Source organism: Bicyclus anynana, chromosome 17, assembly GCF_947172395.1.
Source record: "Bicyclus anynana chromosome 17, ilBicAnyn1.1, whole genome shotgun sequence".
In the NCBI taxonomy this organism is placed as follows: Eukaryota; Metazoa; Arthropoda; class Insecta; order Lepidoptera; family Nymphalidae; genus Bicyclus; species Bicyclus anynana.
In genome coordinates, this window is record NC_069099.1 from 12717039 (window position 1) to 12740414 (window position 23376).

Sequence of the window (23376 nt, forward strand, 5' to 3'; positions counted from 1 at the left end):
CTGTACATGAAATGTATTTTCAAAATAACTATCAGGGATCATTAGTGATCGATACTGATGCCAAAAATGCAATCAGGAAATTTTTTGTCTATGTTCGTTATAGAAACAAAATCTACTCGACGGATTTTAACGAAACTTGGTACAATTATTCTTCTGGGCAGGTTATAGTATAGGTACTTTTCATCACGCTATGATTAATAGGAGCAGAGTAGTGAAATGTTGGGAAAACGGGAGAAGTTACTCTATTTTTGCAGCGGTAAGCGGTAAGAGCTGGATTAAAGAGGTCTAAGTGCGAACGAAGTCGCGGGCGTCCGCTAATTGTTAATATCACTGTAGGCATTAGGTACTTGTTCCGTCCAGAACCATTAAGGTAAAGTTACGACTAAGCCCTCATACATTTATTTACAATTTATTTATCATTTATACCTACAACACATATACATTGAGGTATTCCAGTTTAGAGAAGAAAAGCGACCTATGTAAATAAATAACTAAAGCGAAGTATTTCTTTACATAACCATGGGTATTTTTACGCAAAATAGGTACAAATAACAAAGGATACATTGGTAGTACATTGTAACCATTTGCAAAATTAGTAAAAACACTTCCGCGAATGTAGGACAACATGGGCCAGTCTTTGCTTAAAAAGCTTACGTTTGTAGTTAGCGAATTTATGACACGAAGACAATAGGTTTCGGGTTTTTAGAAAAAGGGTCTTTTGAAGTCGACCGTATGTGAGACACATTATCAACAAAGCGTGGCACAGTGCCGACAAAAGGGCAGTTTACCTTACTGATAAGAAATTAGAACAATTTTTTTCCATTACATTCGCATACCTTGAATAAATATTGAACTAATAATAACTGTTTTTAGATTATAAGTGTAAAATTTAATCAATCACATTTTGACTACAATAAATCAAAGTGTTTTTAAATTCTTCCAAGTTTTTTTTTTAATCTTTAATGAGTAATAGGACCGTTATGATTGTGAGGAAATTCCTACAAAAGACCTCTATTTTTAACAGCAGCAGTGATCGTCTATCAGTTGATGTGATTATGATTGTGATGCTGAATTAATAAGAGCTTTGTTAACTATTGTAGTATCAATAAGCTTCATATACTTATTATATCAAATCCATACTTACTAATATTATTATCAATGCGAAAGTAAGTCTATCTGTAATCTGTATGTTGCCTTTTCGTACCACTAACCGATTTGGATGAAATTTGGTGTAGAAATAAATTAGAGATCCGAGAAGAACTTAAGCTATTTTTTTATAGACTTTTAAGATAAATAAAGATAAATATACTTTATTTGTACACCACAAAGACAAAAACAAGTGAAATAAAAAACAAATTAGGAAGAGATCATCATACAAAAGGCGGCCTTATCGCTAAGTAGCGATTTCTTCCAGGCAACCTTCGGTTTAGGAAAACTTAAGGACATCAGCAGGTGGCGTAAAACAAAAATAACCATAGTATTAGTAATACACATACATACAAATAATTTACATCCTAATACATAAACAATATTACACAAATACCTACAATAATGAGTAAAATACATATCAAAATATACTAATAAATACCTTATATTGAAAAGAAATAATATATACAGATCGTCTTTACTGCACCAGATTTTTCTGGGATAAATAGATTTTGATTGAATTAAATTTATTGTTTTTTTTTACAAAACACGGGGTTTGTAAGGATGGAAATTTCAACAACCTCTAGTATGTTATTAAGTTATTTAGTAACTTTTAGTAAACACCGCATTATTGTTCCACATCGGACGTTATTATACTTAGTTAGTGGAAGGGAAGCCTATTACAAAAATAAATAATAATAATTAATCAAAGTTCAATAATAACAATTCATTTCTATTATTGAAAATGTTTATAAAAACCAAGTACCTATATCAACTATTTTCTTACTTTAAATACGTCTTTCAATGTAAGTTTATTATATCATACAGACTGTAGAAAAAAAATTACTTTGAAAAGCTTTTTTGACATACAGATGAACTATGACTAAGTATTTAGTTAAACTGGAGCATAGTTTTTAAAGGACAATGGAGTTTAAGAAAAAAAATCCTTAGATGTCGACCGTATGTGAGACACTGATAACAAAGCGTGGCACTGGGTCGACAATGGACCGCGTTACCTTACTCCACACCCATTGATAAGAAACAATGTCAGAGTAGGTATGCCATGCTTTTGTATTTTTGCAAGTCACTGATTAGAAAATGTTGGTTTGCTATTTAAAAGCATTTTTTTGGAAATACTCAAAACATGAAGTAAACGTAACATACCGAGTAGGTACTTACCATATCCATTTTTTTTGTTCTATAACAAGTTTATTAATTTATTAGGTTTAATTAAAATTACTTATATTATCTAAAACAATAATATTTGACTACATTATAAATAAATATATCTAAGGTAAGTGTAGTAATTATAAATAATGGGGATGTAGACTAGGTTTGAATATATTGATTTTTATGATAGGTACATTCCGGTAAATAGGATCAATGTCAACTAATTTATACATAAAAAGCCAAGATTGCCTGGATATTTGCAAAATAAATAAGATTATAAAATTTCAAAATCTATTAAAATCTTTTATCGTAATTAGAGGAAAATTCATACAGTTTTAGCTTCATTACATTAAATGTGACATTTTTAATAAATGAACTATAAAAATAAACGCACAAATAACAAAGATATTAGTAATTGTCTTTGAACACCCATAGAAATCTAACGATCATTATGTACCTACGACGTCATAATTCGTACCATTTTGTATGGGGCGTTTTTCAGGGATCCGCGGCAGCGCAGCAAATCTGACCCTTTAAATCCCTGTAGCTCCGAAAGTAATGATCGCAGATGTTACTTTTAAAGAATTGCTTTACTGTTAAAATACTCTTAATTTATATACAATCTAATCTTGCACGGTTGACTGTTACTCGGGTGTTAACTTCTAAACTTAGTGTTGGAAATAAATAATGACTGAGTTTAGGGTTAAGTATAATTAGTACGAAATAAGAACTAACTTGGAAGCCCCCATGGTTTATTCAACCCTAGTAAACAACATAGCATACTTTAGTAATACAGAACTCTAGTAAACTAGGTATGTACTAAGCCACTAGGGTCTCAGTTTCGCTCATCACTTAGGCTGTCCGAATCATCAGATACGGTGCCCAGCGCGCCCGGGGCCGACAACTTCGCACCTAATCATTTCGCAAGCAATTATAATTTCGACGCACGTTCGCGATCTTGCACGGTTGACTGTTACTCGGGTTTTAGCGTCCATAACTTGTTCGAGATAAATGTAGACGGAGTTATTAAGAGAAATAACTTAAAAAAAAACATAAAATATTACAGTTAAGAGATAGTGGATATGACCTCTGCCTCTGATTCCGGAGGGTGTGGAGTCGAATCCGGTCCGAGGCATGCACCTCCAACTTTTAGTTGTGTGCATTATAAGAAACTGGCTGACGCCGCGCGGTTTCACTAGCGTGGTTCCCGTTCCCGTAAGAATATGGGGATAATATAGCCCATAGCCTTCCTCGATAAATGGGCTATCTAACACTGAAAGATTTTTTTAAATCGGACCAGTAGTTCCTGAGATTAGCGCGTTCAATCAAACAAACAAACAAACTCTTCAGCTTTATAATATTAGTATAGATTAGTATAGATTACAGTAAAGCTAAATGGATACGACCTATGCCTCTGATTCCGGAGGGTGTGGATTCGAATCTGGTCCGAGGCATGCACCTCCAACTTTTATTTGTGTGCATTGTAAGAAATTAAATATCACGTGTCTCAAACGGTGAAAGAAAAACATCGTGAAGAAACCTGCAACCAGAGAATTTTCTTAATTCTCAGCGTGTGTGAAGTCTGCCAATCCGCATTGGGCCCGCGTGGTTGACTATTAGCCTAACCCCTCTCATTCTGAGAGGAGACTCGAGCTCAGCAGTGAGCCGAATATGAGTTGATAATGATGATGATGATGAAAGAAAAGAGAATCATGATATAAGGGCACGGAGATAGATTCTAATCTGATTAAGCTGACATATAGGCTACTATTTACCTCGACATAGAATCCTACGTATGAAAATGCGGAAAATATAGAAGAAGTGACATGTTATTTATATTAATTAATTATGATATATAATACGGCTAAAAACTATAATAGTTTCGAACCCGTACAGAACCCTTAGTCATGAGCTGGTCTTTAATACCTGTTATTGATCGTTCACAAGTCCAACCACCACCACCAAGACCACGACTACGGCTCTAATGGACTTTCAACTGGCGAGGCCAGAAGTTATGTAAACCAACAATAAAAAATACGGTCTCCAATAATAGCCCTGAAGACTGAAGTGGTCCGTTAAAAATAATCATAATATTAATGATGAAGTCGGTAGCTGATACGTATTTATATCTAACGGTAGCAGAGTGGTGGGTCTAAGCTCCATATCTCTTGTCCAATATAAAGCACAACAGTTACGGCTCGTGGTATACGTACTGTACAATAAATCATCTCACAAAACCCAGGGCCGGACTGCACACATAAATCGTTCGCAGTTCCAATGACACTCACACCGCCTACTGATTGTATCCGGATTTCTGCGAGCCTTTCGTAACAAGCATGTTTATATCCCACCGATCTGTACTACGGGTATGAGTGGCGTGCACTAGGTTATTGACTAGGGTAAACACTAACACATATAAACACATACGGACAAAGTTGAGAATTCATTATTTAATACAGGTTTGAAAGCATCTTTGTATGGGTTTGCTTTGGTAAAAAGACAGTCACTTTTGTGTATGAGTTAAACGCTTTAGAAATCAGAAACATGATAAGTACTGGATTTTTTGTAAACGGGTTTCGATATCACACGCCTCCCTCCGTATCATCTATATCTAACAACTAATATTATAAAGAGGTAAAGTTTGTGGTGTTTTAAGGAGTAATCTCTGGATCTACTGAACAAATTTCGGAAATTCTTTTACCACTAGAAAACCACGTAATTTATGAATGTTATAAGCTTTATTTTATCCCTGTATTCTCACGAACACGGGTACTACGCGGGTGAAACCGCAGGGCATCGATTAGTTTTAAAAATTTAATGTATTTTTGGAGTACCGTTCCTTTAGTTGTGGGACTAGCTGCAACTAAAAATTCGCTTATACGGAGACCTACATAGCATAGCGAAGTTTTGTATAACTCGCAAGAGCGAGTTTCGAACTTACCTCTATCTTTCTCATTCTATAGTATCGTTTTAGACAGAGAGAGAAAGTGGCGAATTCGAAACTCGCACTCTAGCTATAAAGACATCGTTACAGAATAGCTTACTATATTTTAAAATGTAACATTGAAACTGTTTTCATTCAGTAAATTTTGTTATAGGTTACCTTCCTATAACGTTTTTAGTATCGATTGGTGATTTATTGTTCTGAGTTAGTGCTTAGGTATACTGTACCTACCTACCTAGATACTAAACTGTTTGAACACGCAATTACTGCGGTCCTAGCATTTACAGATCTAGGTGTAAATTATAGTTATGGCATTTACCTGTATGCTGACCATTATGAAATATTTGGGTATTGTTGAAATTATTTCTATTATCTCTAGTTATTGATACTGGGTATTTCGTTTTAGTAAAATATTACCTAGATAGGTGCGTTCTGTATTCACACCAATATCTAGTTGTAGATACAGAACACCTATTAGTTTACACATAGATACATACAACTCCATGAGTTTGGAAACTTCTTAGTATGCCCAACATATTCGTAATAGAAGCAATAAAAAAATAGAGAAAATAAATAAATAAAAGAAAAACAGTGTGTTAATCAATTGATTATTGGATATTAGGTAAAATACCTCACTTGTGAAGAGAATCATAAAATACTCGGAATTTTCATATGTAGAGTTTGTTCGTCTTTAGAAAACAACTAAAACTGAATCTTCAGTGAATAAGTGAGCTTGCAGCAACATAATTATTATATCATTATTCGTTTCATTGAAACACAAAGAAAAGAACTCTACACAGACAAAAGTAGTCAACACCAAACTCCAACCCCAAATATAAATATTTAGTTACAGCATCATAATCTAGATGGCGTTGTCTGTCGCAAAGAGCTGTTCAAATTCATTATCCGTTATTTAGTTCCAACATTATGTCCGTTTTGAAACGTCAATTTTTGTTATTTTAACATTATCATCACGGTGATAACACTAAAGTTGTAAGCTTAAAATGTAAAATATTTAATTTCAAGGTAACAACTAAACGACCTATTTAGGACACTAAAGGTGACTACAATCATTTTTTATTAACCTAACCTACCTAACCTAGGTATAGCTAAAGTAAATATCAAACAATAAATAGGTCGATACTATTAATTTGTAAATTAATAATTCGCAGTCAGTTTTGAGACCATCTCATTAAACCTTGATTCAGTAATTTGATAGTAGGACAATCTAAATGAAAATATCATTTAGATTGTCCAATATAATGATGTCCAATGTAAATACCTACCTATTTGTATATGTTATTATTCTTCTGACCTTATCTTATTATAAAAACCGCAAGATGTCATTTTCAGAAAAATACAACGCGTCCTTCGTTTCATAGACACTTGTTAGTGTGAATGTGTCGAGATGCTAGTTTATAACTAGCATCTCGACCTACAGTTTAATTTCTTTCGAATAAAAAAAAAACCTCAGTAAAAAGAAAGATCGCGATCGTAGTCACGAGTAAAGTAAATAAAAATCAAGGTCCCACCTTCGAACGGGAAAAATAATTTGCCTAATGGAGCGCCAGCAACGAGCAAACTATGCATTTCGCTGACGACCGGCGATTTGTTTCAATAAACCACGGCACTCGCTTCGATGCAACCACCAGTAAACCTAGCTTTTTATTATATTACCTGCCTTTAAGGCGTGGTTTGTTAATATAATGGAGAATGGAGATTAGTATGGTCTCATCTACTAATAAGATCTCTTATTATTTGATAATTTTGATTTAGAACTTTGGTTGTTTCACGGATCATTTCTGAGTCGATCAAAAATCTCTATACCTCTACGTCTGAGAATTAGATTCATATATTAACAAATGCTACAAATATAGCTCAATGAGTCGCGAAATGAAGTAGCGATGGGGAACTTAGTTTAACGAGCTGATGGACGTAGATTGGTTGGAAACCCAGCAATCTAGTGCTTTGTGTTTGTCTACTAAGACTAGGTATATGGACAAGTCAGAACCGTGGTATTATGAAGACCTTACAAGAGGTCTATGATCTGCAGTGTACATCGGCTGATGTGGTAATAACGATCATAAAGACTAATCGATTATCACTAAGAGGGGTAACTGAGTAATACTGACAGTAGAATCCATATAAGTGCTAGGCAATTGTAGATCGACCAGTGCATTGATCATACTATTCTAAGTGACAATAATCTGGTGAAAATTTTAAGGGAAAAAATATCATTTTGACCTTACTCGCGAAATTACCGCTTTGAAATGTAAAATCAAGCATTTTGTTTCGATAGTTGTTCTAGTCAATGGTCTCATTAACCAAAAAGAAATTTAAACCTGCCTATTGGATGAAGAGTTGGATTCCTAATGCAGTACTTAGTCTTTGCCAGTTCCAAATTGATATACATATTTAGATTCGGGCAATTAAAACTAGATGGCGTTTGGCGTAAAACAAAAACAAATATGGACGATTGGCGACTGAACCGTATTTTCTCGAACCTCTTACAAGGAGTTTACTTAAAACTTCGGAGTTTAAAATGCTTTCTGGCCCCAAAATTGTTGATACACAAAACTATACCATACACTAATAGCTTTAGAATGTACGATATTTTTCGCCCAATTCAAGTTTAGACATCGTTACAATAAATGGCTCTATAAATCTGTGAACACAAGATACTACAAACGCCCTGGTACGCGGTACGTACTTCCAAAAATACCCTGTCCAATAAACCACAGCATCGTCTAAATCCATCGGCGTAGAGATCTGATCTACGACGGTGGATCCGATGAATTTATTTCAACCCAGGGCCGGATTTTCAGGTCTTGAAGCCTTGAGGCTACAAATTAGTGGGGACACTTAATTATAGTTATTAAAACGGTTTATAATTAGAAGTTCTTAAGCGCGATTAGATAATTGTTCAGTTCAAATCTAAAAGGATTTAGAAAGAATTTTCCAAAGATACCTCGTCTAATAAACTACAATATAAGCAGTCTAAATCCTCTAATATAAGTCTGAATGTCATCAATAATGCATGTTTCGAATATACTCGTACTGATCCCAGGACCGGATTTTGAGGGCCTGAGGCTATAACTGAGTGGAGGCTCTTAATTATTATTTATTAAAATAACAAGATTTTTTAAGTGTTATTTCTTACCTTCACCGCTTTCGATCATCATGAAAGTGGATGAATGAGGATGAATTTTTATTTTTTTTTCTCTCATTTATTTATTACTTCCTTTTTTTAAAATTTTTAACAATATAAGTATAATAAAATACAAAACATTATTAAAAATTTATAAAAAAAAATTCACCCTCCCGCTGCGGGACATTTGAGTGTCCAAGCAACCGGTGGTCAGGGCTCCAGAGTGAGGAACCTCCTCACAATACGCGCCGTCTCAAGAATCACTGCCTTTTGTATCCGACTCTTGATCCAACAGTTAAGCGAAAGCTTCTTAAGATGTTGGTCGAAGCTTTTCGCTATAAGACCATTGACTGAAACAACTATCGGAACAATAATAGTTGACTCAACATTCCACATGGCGGTAATCTCGTGAGCAAGGTCCAAGTATTTTGATACTTTTTCCTTTTCGGCTTTAACCAGATTATCGTCATGTGGAACAGTAATATCAACAATTATTGCACGACGCACTGACCGATCGACTAGCACTATATCAGGTCTATTGGCTACAATATACCTGTCAGTGATAATCGTTCGGTCCCAGTAGAGCAATGCACTGCTATTTTCAAGAACTGACGCTGGGTCGTACCTATAGTAAGGCATCTCAAAATCGATAAGGCCATATTGAAGAGCAAGCTGTTGGTGGATTATCTTGGCTACTTGATTATGTCTGTGCAAGTATTCGCCGTTAGCAAGGTGAGAACACCCGGACACAATATGCCTGAGGGACTCCCCAGGACGATGACACGCTCGACAGATGTCTAGAGTGCCATCTTTCATAATGTGTTTCCGGTAGTTTCTCGTCTTTATAACTTCGTCCATAATTGCACAGACAAAACCCTCGGTTTCCCCAAAGAGGTCACCGAATTGCAACCAAGATACAGATGTTATTTGATCTACATCCGGCCCAGTAAGGGCCTTGTAGAATCGTCCATGCAACTCCTTGCTCTTCCATATTGCCACACGATCTGAGTTACTGATTACTATAGACTTGCGCCAGTTCTCTTTGCCTAGGGATAGCGGGGTAAGTCCCTTATCCACTGCAACGACATCCTGATACATACTCACATTCATCTTGAGAAAATGATCTCTGAGATTGCACACCTCACGATTATGGAGGTTCCTGGCGTTTAAGAAGCCACGTCCTCCACACTTGCGTGGGAGGTACAATCTCATTACAGATGAACGGGGGTGATGCATCCGGTATGACGTCAGCAGTTTACGGACTTTACAGTCCAGGGAATCCAGTTCGGTTTGAGTCCACTTTAGAATGCCAAAAGTGTATATGAGTAAGGGCATGACCCAGCTATTAAAGGCACGCACCTTGTTACCGCCTGATAAAAGACTTTTTAGGACTTTTTTCAGGCGGCCAAAGAAGCGTTCCTTCACTACCTGTTTCATATTCCCTGCCTCAATACAAAGTGCTTCTGTCATTCCAAGGTATTTATAGGTCTCGCCTTCAAGGAGTGATCTGAGAATGACAGTTTCTGAAATAACTATATTCTCGGAGCTCACTATCCTTCCTCGCTCTACATTGATGACCGCACACTTGTCTACACCAAATTCCATCCTTATGTCATTGCTAAAGGTTTGAGTAATCTTCAGCAATGACACTAGGTCTGTACGCTTTGATGCATACAGCTTGAGGTCATCCATGTAAAGCAAGTGAGATATGAGCTCACCACCCCTGCGAAGGCGAAAGCCTAGCCCTGAATCCCGCAGTAAAGTACTGAGAGGATTAAGGGCTAGACAAAACCATAAAGGGCTCAAACTATCGCCCTGGAAAATACCTCGCCTAATCCCTATCAGTTCATTCGATTCAGAACACTCAGAAGCGCCTGGGTGACGAAGAACTGTCATCCACTGTCCCATACATGACTCAAGAAAAGAGCATAGTGTTGTATCGACCTTGTACAACCGCAGGACCTCCATGAGCCATGAATGAGGCACCGAATCATAGGCCTTCTTGTAGTCTATCCAAGCAGCCGTGAGATTTTTTCTGTTTCGCCGAACCTGTTGGCAAATAGCAGTGTCTATGAGGAGAAGTTCCTTTGTACCACGAGACCGGGCCTTACATCCATTCTGTGTTGGGGCCAAAATATGATTTGCATTTATATGCATCGTTAATTTTGATGACAGGATGGATGTAAGGAGCTTATAGATGGTGGGTAAGCATGTTATCGGTCGGTAGTTTTTGGGGTCTGTGGTACTTCCGGATTTGTGTAGCAGGAACGTGACACCAGTTGTTAAAAATGCCGGTAGCGATCCAGTGTCAATGGCATTTTGAAATTGCACTGCCAAGATAGAATGGGCGCTACGAAACCATTTTAACCAGAAGTTGTGCAATCCGTCCGGTCCTGGGCATTTCCAGTTTGACGCCGGACGAATTGCACAACTTACATTTTCTGTAGTAATGGATATCGGAATCATTTTTTCCACCATTGCACACTCTTCCTTGACAGTACTCATCCAATCGCCTTCAGTGTGGCCTACGGGGGCCGACCAGATGCTACGCCAGAAATCTGACATAGCATCAGAAGTCGGAGGTTCCCCATCTGTCACACAGACACTGGATCGTTCCCAGTTCCTGTACACTTTCCGTTGGTCACTTTGGAAGATCCTATTCTGATTATACCGGTCAATACGCTCTTTATAACGCCTAATGCGTTGTGCCCATGCATAGACTTTCTGCTTCAAGAAGTCAATGCGTTCGGTGACACAAGCCAAGTACTGGAACGGACGTGTGTCGGTCCCAGCAAAAGCCTGAGTCACAAATCGCATAACTCTAGGACGATTGTTGCCCTCCTTGAAGCAGATTAGCTTAGCTATGAGAGTTCTAGTCAGTGTGATACGCCTTTCGATTCTGGTCCGCCAAGCTGGTGCTTGACCCGTCTTCTGCGGAGCCGTGCGTGGTTCAGGGAATTTGACACCCGCAATACGACACGCCGCAACGGCTCCACAGAATAGAATCGAATGCGTATCACTTAGGTCCTCAGATGTTACGAGATATTCACCTAAAATCTGATCTAGAACCCCCACTAACGCCATATTTCGTCTATGTACAGGCAAACGAGGCAATTTTGGTCTTAAATTAAGAGGCATGTACCTATATGTCATAATAGAATCCTCCAAAGTTCTCCTCAATTGCTCATAATTCTGGCTACTTACTTGCATATCGATACCATCCTGTAGCACCTCTGGGATGTTGGTTTGCATTGTTTGCTGAGGTAAGCTACGGATGGTATCGATTTGCACTGAAGTAGAGCGCAGTCGTTCAAGGTTAGCTTCATCCAGCAGATGACGTCGCTGGATTGCTCGCACCTGATCCGATAGTCGCTGCGCAGTCACGATCACTGTTGGCTCAAGAGTCTGAAACATAGACAACATCCTTGACCGGTACGCAGTAAGGTTAGTTCCCCCCTCTGTTGCCCCATAGTACGCACGCATGACGCTCTCATTGAGTGGACGAGACCATCTCATGCGGCGCACTATACCACCGGTAGCGGGAGCACTCACTGGAGCCCGCAGCTCCACTTGCCCCAAGCTCTCCGGTAGTATATCGTCGTCACTCTGCTGCTGGTATTGTTGCTGTTGTTGTTGCCGCCGCCGTGTGGTGACACCCCGATGAGTCCCCCGAACCGGAGTGGGTGTCACATCCCCCGCAGATGTTGGCGGGGTTTTAAATTCCTCCGGCGACGACGGCGATGATGACGACGATTCATAGTTCTTGATTTGTGCGCTCGTTCTGCCGCCTCCACGTCGCATGTTTTATCTTATTTGGGTTCATTGTATTATTTACTTGTTATATTGATGATAATTTCTATTTTATTTGAATTATTTATTGTATTTCTTTAAATTATTAAAATTATATTTAGTTGAGTGGAAAAAAACATGTCATTCCCGACGGGTGGCAGGTGTCAGTTATTATTATTATTATTACCGTATAGATTTGGGTTAGACATACACACTCTCTCACTGATTTTGTGTCTTTTTAGCCATGGCTATAACCAACCTTGCGGCAATGAGGTACCGCCAAGCGATTTGCAGCGTAGTAACTAGTTAGAAATATAACTGTTTCAAGTTTTTGTTGTTTTCTAAGTTAGCGTGTGACATTTAGAATGTTAGTTAGCCCCAGATTAAGTTAATTTATTATTAAAATTAAGATGAATCGCACACTAGTCGCTTGAAAACGATAACCCCCCTTTGACAGTCTTCCGATAGAGACCTCTCTGTAGGCCTCAACAGTCCACCCTAAGTCCGGCCCTGTCTCGAACTCTCGACCACTTGTTTACGACTCACATCTCAATCGCCATCCGACGAGATCTGTTTCAGCTCAGTCAGTTTAATGCTGCGTCTCGATTTTGTCAGGTTATTTAGTTGTTTTAAATTCGTTCGGTTTTTTCCACATCACTTCGATCTGACCGCTTCCATCCTATCTGCTCATTGTTGTTTATCTATTCTAAGCCTCAATAGCTCAATGGTAAGAGCGGTCGGACCTATCACCGAGGGGTGGTTGTTCGATACCCGCCTGTTCTGTTGTCGTACCCATACACCAATGTTTAGTGTTGCCAAATGTCCGGATAAAGCCGGACATAGTTAGGCTTTTCCGTGTCCGGCCAAAATAAACAGCGTCCGGCTTGTCCGGCTTTTGTTGAACAGGCCACATAGTTCAAAGAGCCGATGGACGTTGGGGTCCAAAGGTGCTGGAATGGCGACCCCGCACCGGAAAGCGCAGTATTGGTTGACTAGGTGGACCGATGATATCAAGAGGGTTGCAGGGAGCCGCTGGATGCTGGCGGCTCGAGATCGTTGTGCTTGGAGGTCTATGCAATAGGCATATGTCCAGCAGTGGACGTCTATCGGCTGATAGGGTAAGGTAAGGTACGTTATAAATAAAGCAGGTGGGTTTCAGATGCAATTAAACTTACAGAACCAATAAGTGCATGCACCTACGTTATTTCGCACAATAAAAACAATAATTGCAATTAATTACTTTCGCAACGTTTATTACGTTAATTAACTCATTCATTTGATACCTAAACATTAATTATTATTATCAATTAGGTGTAACCAAGGTGAGATTATATTTGGCTTCAGTTATTGTAACGCCTACTTATTTTATAGGAACCTACCTATGTAGGTACACTGTAGATTAATACTAACAAAAAGCCTGTCATGGCCACACTTTCGTCATTTTATAAAATAAGTAAGTTAGTCCGTGCTTGTACCATTTTTTGACGGCCTCCGTGGCGCAGTGGTATGCGCGGTGGATTTACAAAACGGAGGTCCTGGGTTCGATCCCCGGCTGGGCAGATTGAGATTTTCTTAAGTGGTCCAGGTCTGGCTGGTGGGAGGCTTCGCACCGTGGCTAGTTACCACCCTACCGGCATAGACGTACTGCCAAGCGATTTAGCGTTCCGGTACGATGCCGTGTAGAAACCGAAAGGGGTGTGGATTTTCATCCTCCTCCTTACAAGTTAGCCCGCTTCCATCTAAGACTACACCATCACTTACCATCAGGTGAGATTGTAGTCAAGGGCTAACTTGTAAACAATAAAAAAAAAACAAAACCATAGTCAACTGTCTCTAGTCCCCAGATTTTTTTTCAGACATCTATCTTCGTGGCTTCATTTCGGGCAGACCTTTAGACCCTAGTTTGCAGTGCTTTTTGGAGGCGAGTTAGTTGATCTAGGGTGAGGTTTTAAATGTGTTAAAACGCCAAGGCCCGGGGCCGACGGATATGTAAACATGCTCTATGAGGCACGGGGGCTTAACTTAAATTAACTTCAAACTGTTACGTTACCTACTGAAAACTTACAGTAAGAAAGAAAAAGAGTTTTCTGAATAAAATATTTCGTAGCCCTAAATCACGAACTTACCTACCTAAACATAGCCTAGACCTTCGATTCTCAAAGTGGTTAAGACTCGGCGGGGGTCTACGTCTCAGACAAATTATAGAAGGACCTGTATCGTACTTATAGTCACGAACAAAATTGTCTGTCATTTTCTGAGGAAAACGAGCTTATATTTGGTATATATCTTATTCTAAACTAGAAGTTTTTGCCCGTTTTTTACGCCATTGAATTACACAAAAAGGTATTTTTACGGAGCTCTTCAACCGACGAACATGATTACAACTATTTAACATCGGTTCTCTAGAGAGAGTTTTTATAATCGCATTAGATTGTTGATCATATACTTTGTCAGAAAAGTAACGTCTAGGAAGGCAGGTCCTATAAAATAATTGATCTGAGGTCTACGTAGATGTGACATAAAAATGGGGGTGGGGGGATAAAAGTGGGGGTCCACGAAAATTCATCTGGTTTCTTACCGAATGGGGAGTTTTCTAAATAAAATGATGATGTGGATTGATTCCTTGTGCTGTGACTAGAAATCAAAACTTAAAGTTGGCTGAAATAACTTTATTAAGTCTTAACTGAAGAAAATTGATACCTACCTAGATGGAATACTTAACATTATAACTTTTTTTTGGTCAAATTTGGGCAGGCATAGGTAGTTAGGTTAACATTTACTTTAATTCTTCCCCGAACCTGGCAACTCGACTAACTGGACGAAAACAGGCGAAATGCTTACATACCTACCTATCTGGTTACCTACTTAGTTAAGTTTAAAGCAATATTAAACTTGTTAATAACAGAAGCGTCAGTTTAAACAGAACAGTTTAAACAGAAGCGTCAGTTTAACATTTTATTTCATGAAAAAACATTTTATTTAAATTGAAAAAAAAAAAGATTCCGAAGAATTTCTAACCTCCTCCTTTTTTGAAGACGGTTAAAAATACTTTTACTACTACCTATAACCTAGGTTTAAAATCAAAAACACAATTTCCCGAATTCCATATCTATTCAATTGAAAGCAAGCGTTTATTAATTAACATAAAAAGATAAGATAGTTGAAATTATTTAGCTGGGTACCTACTGACTACTACTTACATAAAAAACATAAACGTAAGACAACATACAACGTAAATGCGTAAAACATCAACGTAAAATATACACCGTACTTAGGCACCTAACTATTAGCAACGCAAGATAGTGAGAAATGCAAAAGTTACTGGTAAAACGTGAATGACAAACTTAATATGAAACGTAAATGTAACTTAACGCGAAACGTAAACGTAAGATAAGTAGTGTGAAACATTAATTTAAGAAACGTAACGTAACTACAAGGAATAATGTAAGTTATAGTGTAGCTCTCTCCCCACAACTAGGTCTAAGTTAGCTAAAACAACTTAAGACGATTATTTATTAACAATATTAATTAATATTTAACAATATAGCAACAATTAGCAAACGCAGATAACCTAAGTTCACTCTTTGAACCCTACACTTCTAAAAACAGGTGCCCAAAAGCGTGAAACAATAACGTAAGAAACGTAACGTAACGTAACTACCTACAAGGAATAACGTGTCTAAATTATAGAGTAAAAACGCTCTCTCCCCACAACTTAGGTCTAAGTTAGCTATATAACAACTAACGACGATTATTTATTATTATAATTAGTTAATTAACATAATAAAACAAACGCATATAACTTATATGTTTACTCTTTGAACTCTACACTTCTAAAAACCGGTGACCAAAAAACGTACTTTTATTTGTTTATCCAAATAACAAAAGACACCAACTCCACAAAATAGGTGCTAAACAAAAGAGCAGTAAACACGCAATTGTAAAATCCGATTAAAGTATTAACAAAGACTCAAAAGAATATGCAGTAATTGAATTTTACTATTTTACTTTGTCTTTATTGAATATTTGGTAGCTTTTGATTTCGCTAAAGTGAGTTAGAAATAGAGGTTTTTCATCAATTTTTCATTTTAGACAATATAAATTCGATGCACACTGAAAATTTCTTCATGTTTGCGAAGTTTTGTTGTAGTTTTGCTACAAGTACGGACCCTTAAAAGCTAATAAGAATTTGGGATATCCCAAAATTGTTAAAATAATTATTAATTTAGAAACATAAAATGTATGTATGAAGTACTTAATTGTAACATGAGTGTTACACGCATAAATGACTAATTCTGTTTGAAAACAACTGTTTAATTAGAAAAACTAACCTGAATCATGAATGCTTCTTTTCAAAAACACCAAACACAGATCACTACACAGTGCATTTCACATCAAATTCTTCACCACATATAATACGTAATACAAATATACGAAATTACATATAACATACGGAGAACACACGACCGGCTGACAGTCTGAGAGACCGGACACTGGGCGCAGTGTCGAGAGCGGGATGAAAGATGTGCGGGGGTACATGCAAGCCGAAGGATGCCAAAGGAGCTGGGCAGATGCGACAGGACCCCGAAGAAAAGAGACGACTACACAGCGTGACATTTAAAAACTGTGTCTTTACGTTCCCGAAGACACTAGACACACATTTTGTTTTCTATTTGTAATACAAATAAGGTTGATATTACGTTGTAAGGATAAGTATTTACGTCGTTATGCATTGGTGTTATAGGTGTCGTCTAATGTGTCGCACAATTCAGAGCGTTAGCTTTTATGGTAATGGATTAAAGTTGATTTTTGAGTGGATTGTAAGGGTGTGTTGTGTCGTTCTTGTGTGTCGGTTATGTGTCGCATTGTGTCGCTAGCGTGTGGAGGAGTGTAGGTGCGAGCGGGATGGGCGCAGAGGGTGGGAGGGAGGTGTCACAGAGCTTTTTAGGGAGATCGAGGCGCGGGGTATGGTTTCGCGAGCTGCGACGGTGAAGCGAATGTTTTAGATAACGCGCTGGAATCGTGCCCGGGATTATCCTGAATTTTCAGTTTTGCTCTTTTATTGGTTTCTTGTTTTTGCGGCTAATGGATTTCAGCTGCTCTACTAATGCGGTTAGGGATATGGTCGGCGTTTTGTGGTCTTTAGTTCATTAAAATAATTACTTGTTAAATTCAATATAAAAGTCTCGTTTGTAGATTGTATCAAAGATAATAATCTAGATAATAGGTAATTATTTTTATACACAATTTATGTAATGGTAGAATTTTTCTGCCCATCGTCTGTTAATGATGATGAAATGATGAAGTAAGTATGTTTTAGGTATTTTTTTTATTCTCTAGATACAAGATAGCCATTGATTACAATCTCGCCGGATGGTATCTAAGTAATGATGCAATCTTAGATGGAAATGGGATGACTTGGTAGGATTAAGATGAAAATCCACACCCCTTTTGATTTTTACACGACATGGTACCTACCTACGTCTTTGTCAGTAGGGTGGTATTTAGCCACGGCCGAAGCTTCCCACTGGCCAGACCTATTATATTTTCCAATAGGTGTAGATAAGTAGCTATTATGTAGGTATAATTTTTGCTGTTTTCTACGAACATTTAAAGCACTGCATCCCCTTCAAAATTTTGGTACCTAAGTTCTTTGACAGATAAACATTTTCTGATGGGATCGCGTCAAACTTCCAGTTCGTTCGTTCCTGAACACAAAGCTGCACTGTAAAAAAAAACATATTCATACAAAAACGTATATATACTTACCTACGTACCTACTTATCCCAGAGCGGGGCCATTAGGTATAGGTACCTGCCTAGTTTGACGTGTACTAACTTTGACACTAGGATTAGGTTGCTATAGCTTGGCAAGTTCGTTGATCACACTTCCATGATATGCAGGCGACGGGGGAAAGACTCCGCGTTTATGAAATCATGCGTGCGGGGAAGTGCGGTGGTTTTTCATTCATCGCTACACTCCCCCCGGCCCGCGCGGACCATCTAGAGTGTTACGAACGAACTTGCCAAGTTGTAACTCTTGACAAAGACTTAGTGCACACTGCCACTACCAATTTTAAAACGTAGACAACAGTTGCTATCATTCATTATAATAAACGTTGAAGGCAATAGGAACGTCCACTCAAATTATAGCGATTTTAAAATCCTTATAATATTGTTGAGTTCACAATAAAAGGGTCTTCACACTTTTCAACGTTTTATAAGCGTTTTTTTTCGTCTCTACGTGTAGGTACTTTTGATGCAACACTGGTATAAAAATCCCTACGTACATTTCAGTGAAACACTGTAAAATAAAAAATATAAACTTCAAAGATAAACTTAATCTGCGATAATCCAAATAAATCTGTTTCTAGAGGTAAACAAGAACAAACGGCTGATGACAGGTTAAAAAGTGTCCCATGAGTTAATCCTAGCTTATACCTACCTAATCCTTGCGACAAAATCCATTCCATATCCACTTAGCCGTTTTGAAAGTGCGCTATACTTACAGTATACACTAAGTATTTGTTAATAATTTTTACATTTTTGTCACACGTCCACGTGGGCATGACCTTAGCATTTTATAGGTAACGTACCCTCACTATGAAGAGTCATCAGAGTTAATACGGGCCATGGCAGGCGGAGTGAGCGTTTAGGACGAGTTAGATTTAGTATTCTATGTGTTAATCCAAGCTTTGCGACAAAATCCATCCAAATCCGTACCTAAAGAATAGATACCCTCAGATAGCATGGGTATGGTGACAGTCGCCTTTCTGACGTTCATAATACGTACTATTATCGTGAATCGTGGCAAACTTTCAAGAGTGAAACGAACTGTCACCCGCACCAACCTACAACAAATTGTAGTGCTGATAGATGAGTGCGCGATATATTTTTAATAACTCTCAAGTTTTTTTGCAATAACTACTTACTGCCCTTGCGTTTTTGTTCATGCCAGGAGCGTTAACGTTAGCAGTATGAAGGGGCTCTAAGTAATTCGAGCTAATGCGGTTTTAATAGCGGGCTACAGCGGGCGGAGTGAGCGTTTAGGTCGAGTTATATATCGTGGCGATCACTATTGTTCCGAGGTTTTGACTGATGCCACTGATGGCCGTGTAAATAATCATTCGTTCTTTTCATTTCATTCTTTTTTTTTGTTTCGAAATATTTTTTTAAATTGTTTGTGCTATTTTAAAGTAGTTAAGAAAAAAGTTCCTAAGTCTGCCTGTAGGTAGTGCCTTAAAAACTAGTAGAGTTAGTTACCTTACCTACTACCTACCACTTGTACTATTGTACCTATGTGTTCTGTGCTTCGGTAGGTTTCCTAGGTATCCTACTTTTCCTGCTAGCATGAATGAAAACCCATCTTTCTTCTTAGCCGCGGCTGTTGTTAGAGATTTTGCCTTCTTAAATAGAGTAGGTAATATAAAGTTCTGGTAGAAGAGTCATTACAAATCTAATTCGTTATCCACTTAACGTAGCAGTAGACATTTTTATGATAGAGCTTTGCCAGGGAAGTACTACAGCCTTGCTCATTTGTGCCGGTAAGAAATGTTGCTATTTCAGTCTGAAGGGCATTGTTTCTAGTGTTATTGCATAAATTTTAGAGGTCTTTGGTGAAAGGTTGCCACGAACTTAACATTAACTTAACTTAAAGATTCTCATAATATACCTACTGTAGAAAAAAAGAAATTTACCTACTTATAGATCTTCACTTGCTACCTGCAGAAATTGAGGATCTTGTAACCTGCTATCTACCAAAGCCACCAAATATTGGCTCCTTACCTAGTAGGAGGACTTCATTCATCATCATCATTATCAGTCGATGGTCGTCCACTGCTGGACATAGGCCTCTTGCATGGACTTCCAAACATAACGCCAGCCGTCCATCCAGCGGCTCCCTGCAAATAGCTTGACCTATTCGGTACACCTCGGGAGATCGACCAACACTGCGCTTTCCGGTGCGGGGTCGCCAATCCAGCACCTTGGGACCCCAAAATTCATCGGCTCTTCGAACTATGTGGCCTGCCCTTTGCCACTATAGCTTCGCGACTCGCTGAGCTATGTCAGTGACTTTGGTTTGTCTGCGGATCTCTTCATTACTGATTCGATCACGCAGAGAAACTCCAAGCGAGTTTCATCGCTCGCTGAATGAGCCTTTTTATGAGGACCAAGGATACAAGGACCAATTCATTTGACCAAGATTGCGACCAAGTCTTCTCGCTGTCAAATGAATAGCAACTAAAAATTCACATAATAAAACGTCTGACACAGCAATACTTCGCACCATCTGTGCAAGTTAAAAGCAACTAATTGCCCCGCTATCATCAGATCGCACGATACCTACCGACACGCAATAAAATGCATAACGATTCTCTCCTAAGTCCCTGCCCGCCATTGTATTCCCGAAAAACAGAGAAAAAAATTAAAAAAAAAACATCGTCACCTGTCGTGTCATTTGGTCCCAATAAACATGCCGCCAAAGAAAACACGAAATTAGGAAAAAAATTGGAATCGCCGAAAAGTGACCCAACTTGTCTTATGACAGTTCGTCTAAGAACTGCTACGCCGATTTACGTAACGTACTTGAAAATAAGCTCTACGTTAAACACAATAGGGTTTGAATTTATTTGAATAGTAGTTTATTGTTTTAGGGCTAGCACAGACTGTCGACTGTGGTAGATCGATGACAACTATTGCTGGTATTTACATAAGGATAGATGTTTATTTTTTAAGACTACTTTGTAGGCATTCCCAATTGAAAGTATGGTGTATGATTTGTAATATACTCAGTATACAAACGATTAATTATTATTATACCTACTTTAATTTTCTGGATGTATTATAGGTACCACTACATTCATTTTCTGGATGTATTCTGTATATCAAGACAATCAATGTAGGAATGTACCTAATGTCATCATCATCATTATCAACCCATATTCGGCTCATTGCTGAGCTCGAGTCTCCTCCCAGAATGAGAGGTGTTAGGACAATAATCCACCACGCTGGCCCAATGCGCATTGGCAAACTTCACACACGCAGAGAATTAAGAAAATTCTCTGGTATATATCCTAACGATGTTTTTCCTTCACCGTTTGAGACACGCTACATTTAATTTCTTAAAATGCACACAACTGAAAAGTTGGAGGTGCATACCCTCGGATCGGATTCGAACGCACACCCTCCGGAATCGGAGGCAGAGGTCAAATCCACTAGGCTATCACGACTTATTACTTAATGTAAAAACAATTTATTAATCTCATTTCAACGTATAATATGGATTAGGTACGCGTGTGCTACATTTAATTTAACTAAATTATTCAATTCTTACGTGTTATTAAAAAAATGAAATTTCTAAAGAAAATTCTAGAGAAAAAAAAACATTAAACTGAATTCCTACATTTTATTTTGAAAACAAAAACAGACGCAAATTCATAATAGTTTATCGAAAAGGGTATCGTTACCTTTTGTCTATAGTCTGCAGTAGGTCCTAAAGTATGGTAGGGACACTTTTTTCGGCCTAATCGTTTTGACTGACGGAAATTTACGACGTGATACATTACCGCGGGTGAAATAAAACGTTGGCCGGACTTCATTAGGGGCGTTTTTGTTCGACGGATTCGCATTGTGAACTAATAATGGCTTTTTAGACTTGTCCTCCTTTGACTTTGATGATGCCTTCCGAATTTCATATTTACGAAATCGTCAAGGGCTTTTAGTTTACGTCAAACCGTTTTGATTGATGTGTAGGGTAGGTAGAAATTTTTTGTTTTTTGCGAGAGAAATTAAATCGATGACTTGGAACTATTTGGTCAAGTTCAAGTCAGTTCTTCTAATGCCGGCTTCTAATGCTTTAAAGTTTATCATTAATTATGAACAAACTTATACGTTGTCTTACAATCAGTGGCGTAACTACCGCCGTATCTATCAACGACACGGGGCCCCCGGTTTACGTGTGAAAGTAAAAATATGTAAAATGTAATCCATAATATCACTTAATCTGATGTTTCCAGGAAAAAATCATATAAAAAATCCGCCTATAGTTTCACTTAGAATGACAAAATTAAAAAAAAAATCCCCGGGTAAAGCGTGAAGTCAAAAAAATTAAACATAAGTCACTGTCTTATTTATTTTAGCATTTTTGTTTCTTTTGTGAGTAATCTTTACCACACATCACAATATCTCCAGTACACCATGACATCCAGGACAATACCCTGCGATGTGTGGCATACCTAACCCAAAAAATGGCCCCAGCTCAGCATAATGCTACGTGACCGTACGTGATTTGAATTTGGACACGTAGCGCTGATTTTCAGTTGGAACCACAAATTGGGTATCGCCACGAACACAGCCAACACAACAAAACCAGAAAGCACCGGATAACATTTGTTACATAGAATCTCAATTTCGTATGTCAACTAGCATACATTCAATTTATTGAATTAGCCTGCTGGTGGGTTATCTACTTGTTACCTTAGATACAAAAAAAAACAAAGTAATAAATAAAGTCCGTTTATATTTTTCGCTTAAGAAATACCGCTATACTTCATATTTAAACGCCTTGCTCTTATAGGTGATCGATGCGTAATTTTTAATCGTCGACACAGAGCACTGTACAATACACGAATCCATTTACGCATTATAATTCCTCTCCGCCGACAAGCGATGCAAGTACGTAATCCGCGGCGTCATTCTCTCTTTTTTCTCTTTTAACTCTCTCTCCGCTGTCATTTCACGCTACTCCCGACGTAGGTGGTCTCGCAAAAAAAGTGAACAATAATAAGTGGATTTTGTATTTGTACCAGCCTATTTGTTACTTGTTACAGCACAATGCAAATGTCACCAACTCATTGTTACATTATCTTGCGGTGGCGCTACTGCTTTGTGACAAAGTGGCCTAAGTCTCTCGAGCGAAAAAGTCATTTTTTGTGACATTTATTTTCTGACGGCGGTATCACAAACGTTCAGTGATGGGGGACGATTTTGTGACAGTCGGGTGAGTTTTAATTTATTAATTTTTACAATAAAAGAATTTGTATTATTGCTTTTGATATTTTAAACGCGAAATTGGATGAAGTCGGGCGTGTTGTTACTTAAATTTTAATGCTGATATCTGTGTAATACCTAGTATTTTTAATGTATGTAATTGTAACTACCTCTTTGGTCTAATCGGTTGT

At 38.0% G+C, this 23376-nt stretch overlaps 1 protein-coding gene across 1 annotated transcript in view; it reads right to left on the reverse strand.

Moving 5' to 3' along the window:
* The window catches only part of LOC112046383 (zinc finger protein basonuclin-2-like), a 30275-nt gene extending 13551 nt beyond the window's left edge, over positions 1-16724 (reverse strand). The window contains exon 1 of the mRNA XM_024083014.2: positions 16529-16724. Within this exon, the coding sequence (XP_023938782.1) occupies positions 16529-16537 (9 nt within the window). The 5' untranslated portion in view covers positions 16538-16724. The remainder of the gene's footprint in view (positions 1-16528) is intronic.
* Positions 16725-23376: the final 6652 nt, after the last annotated feature.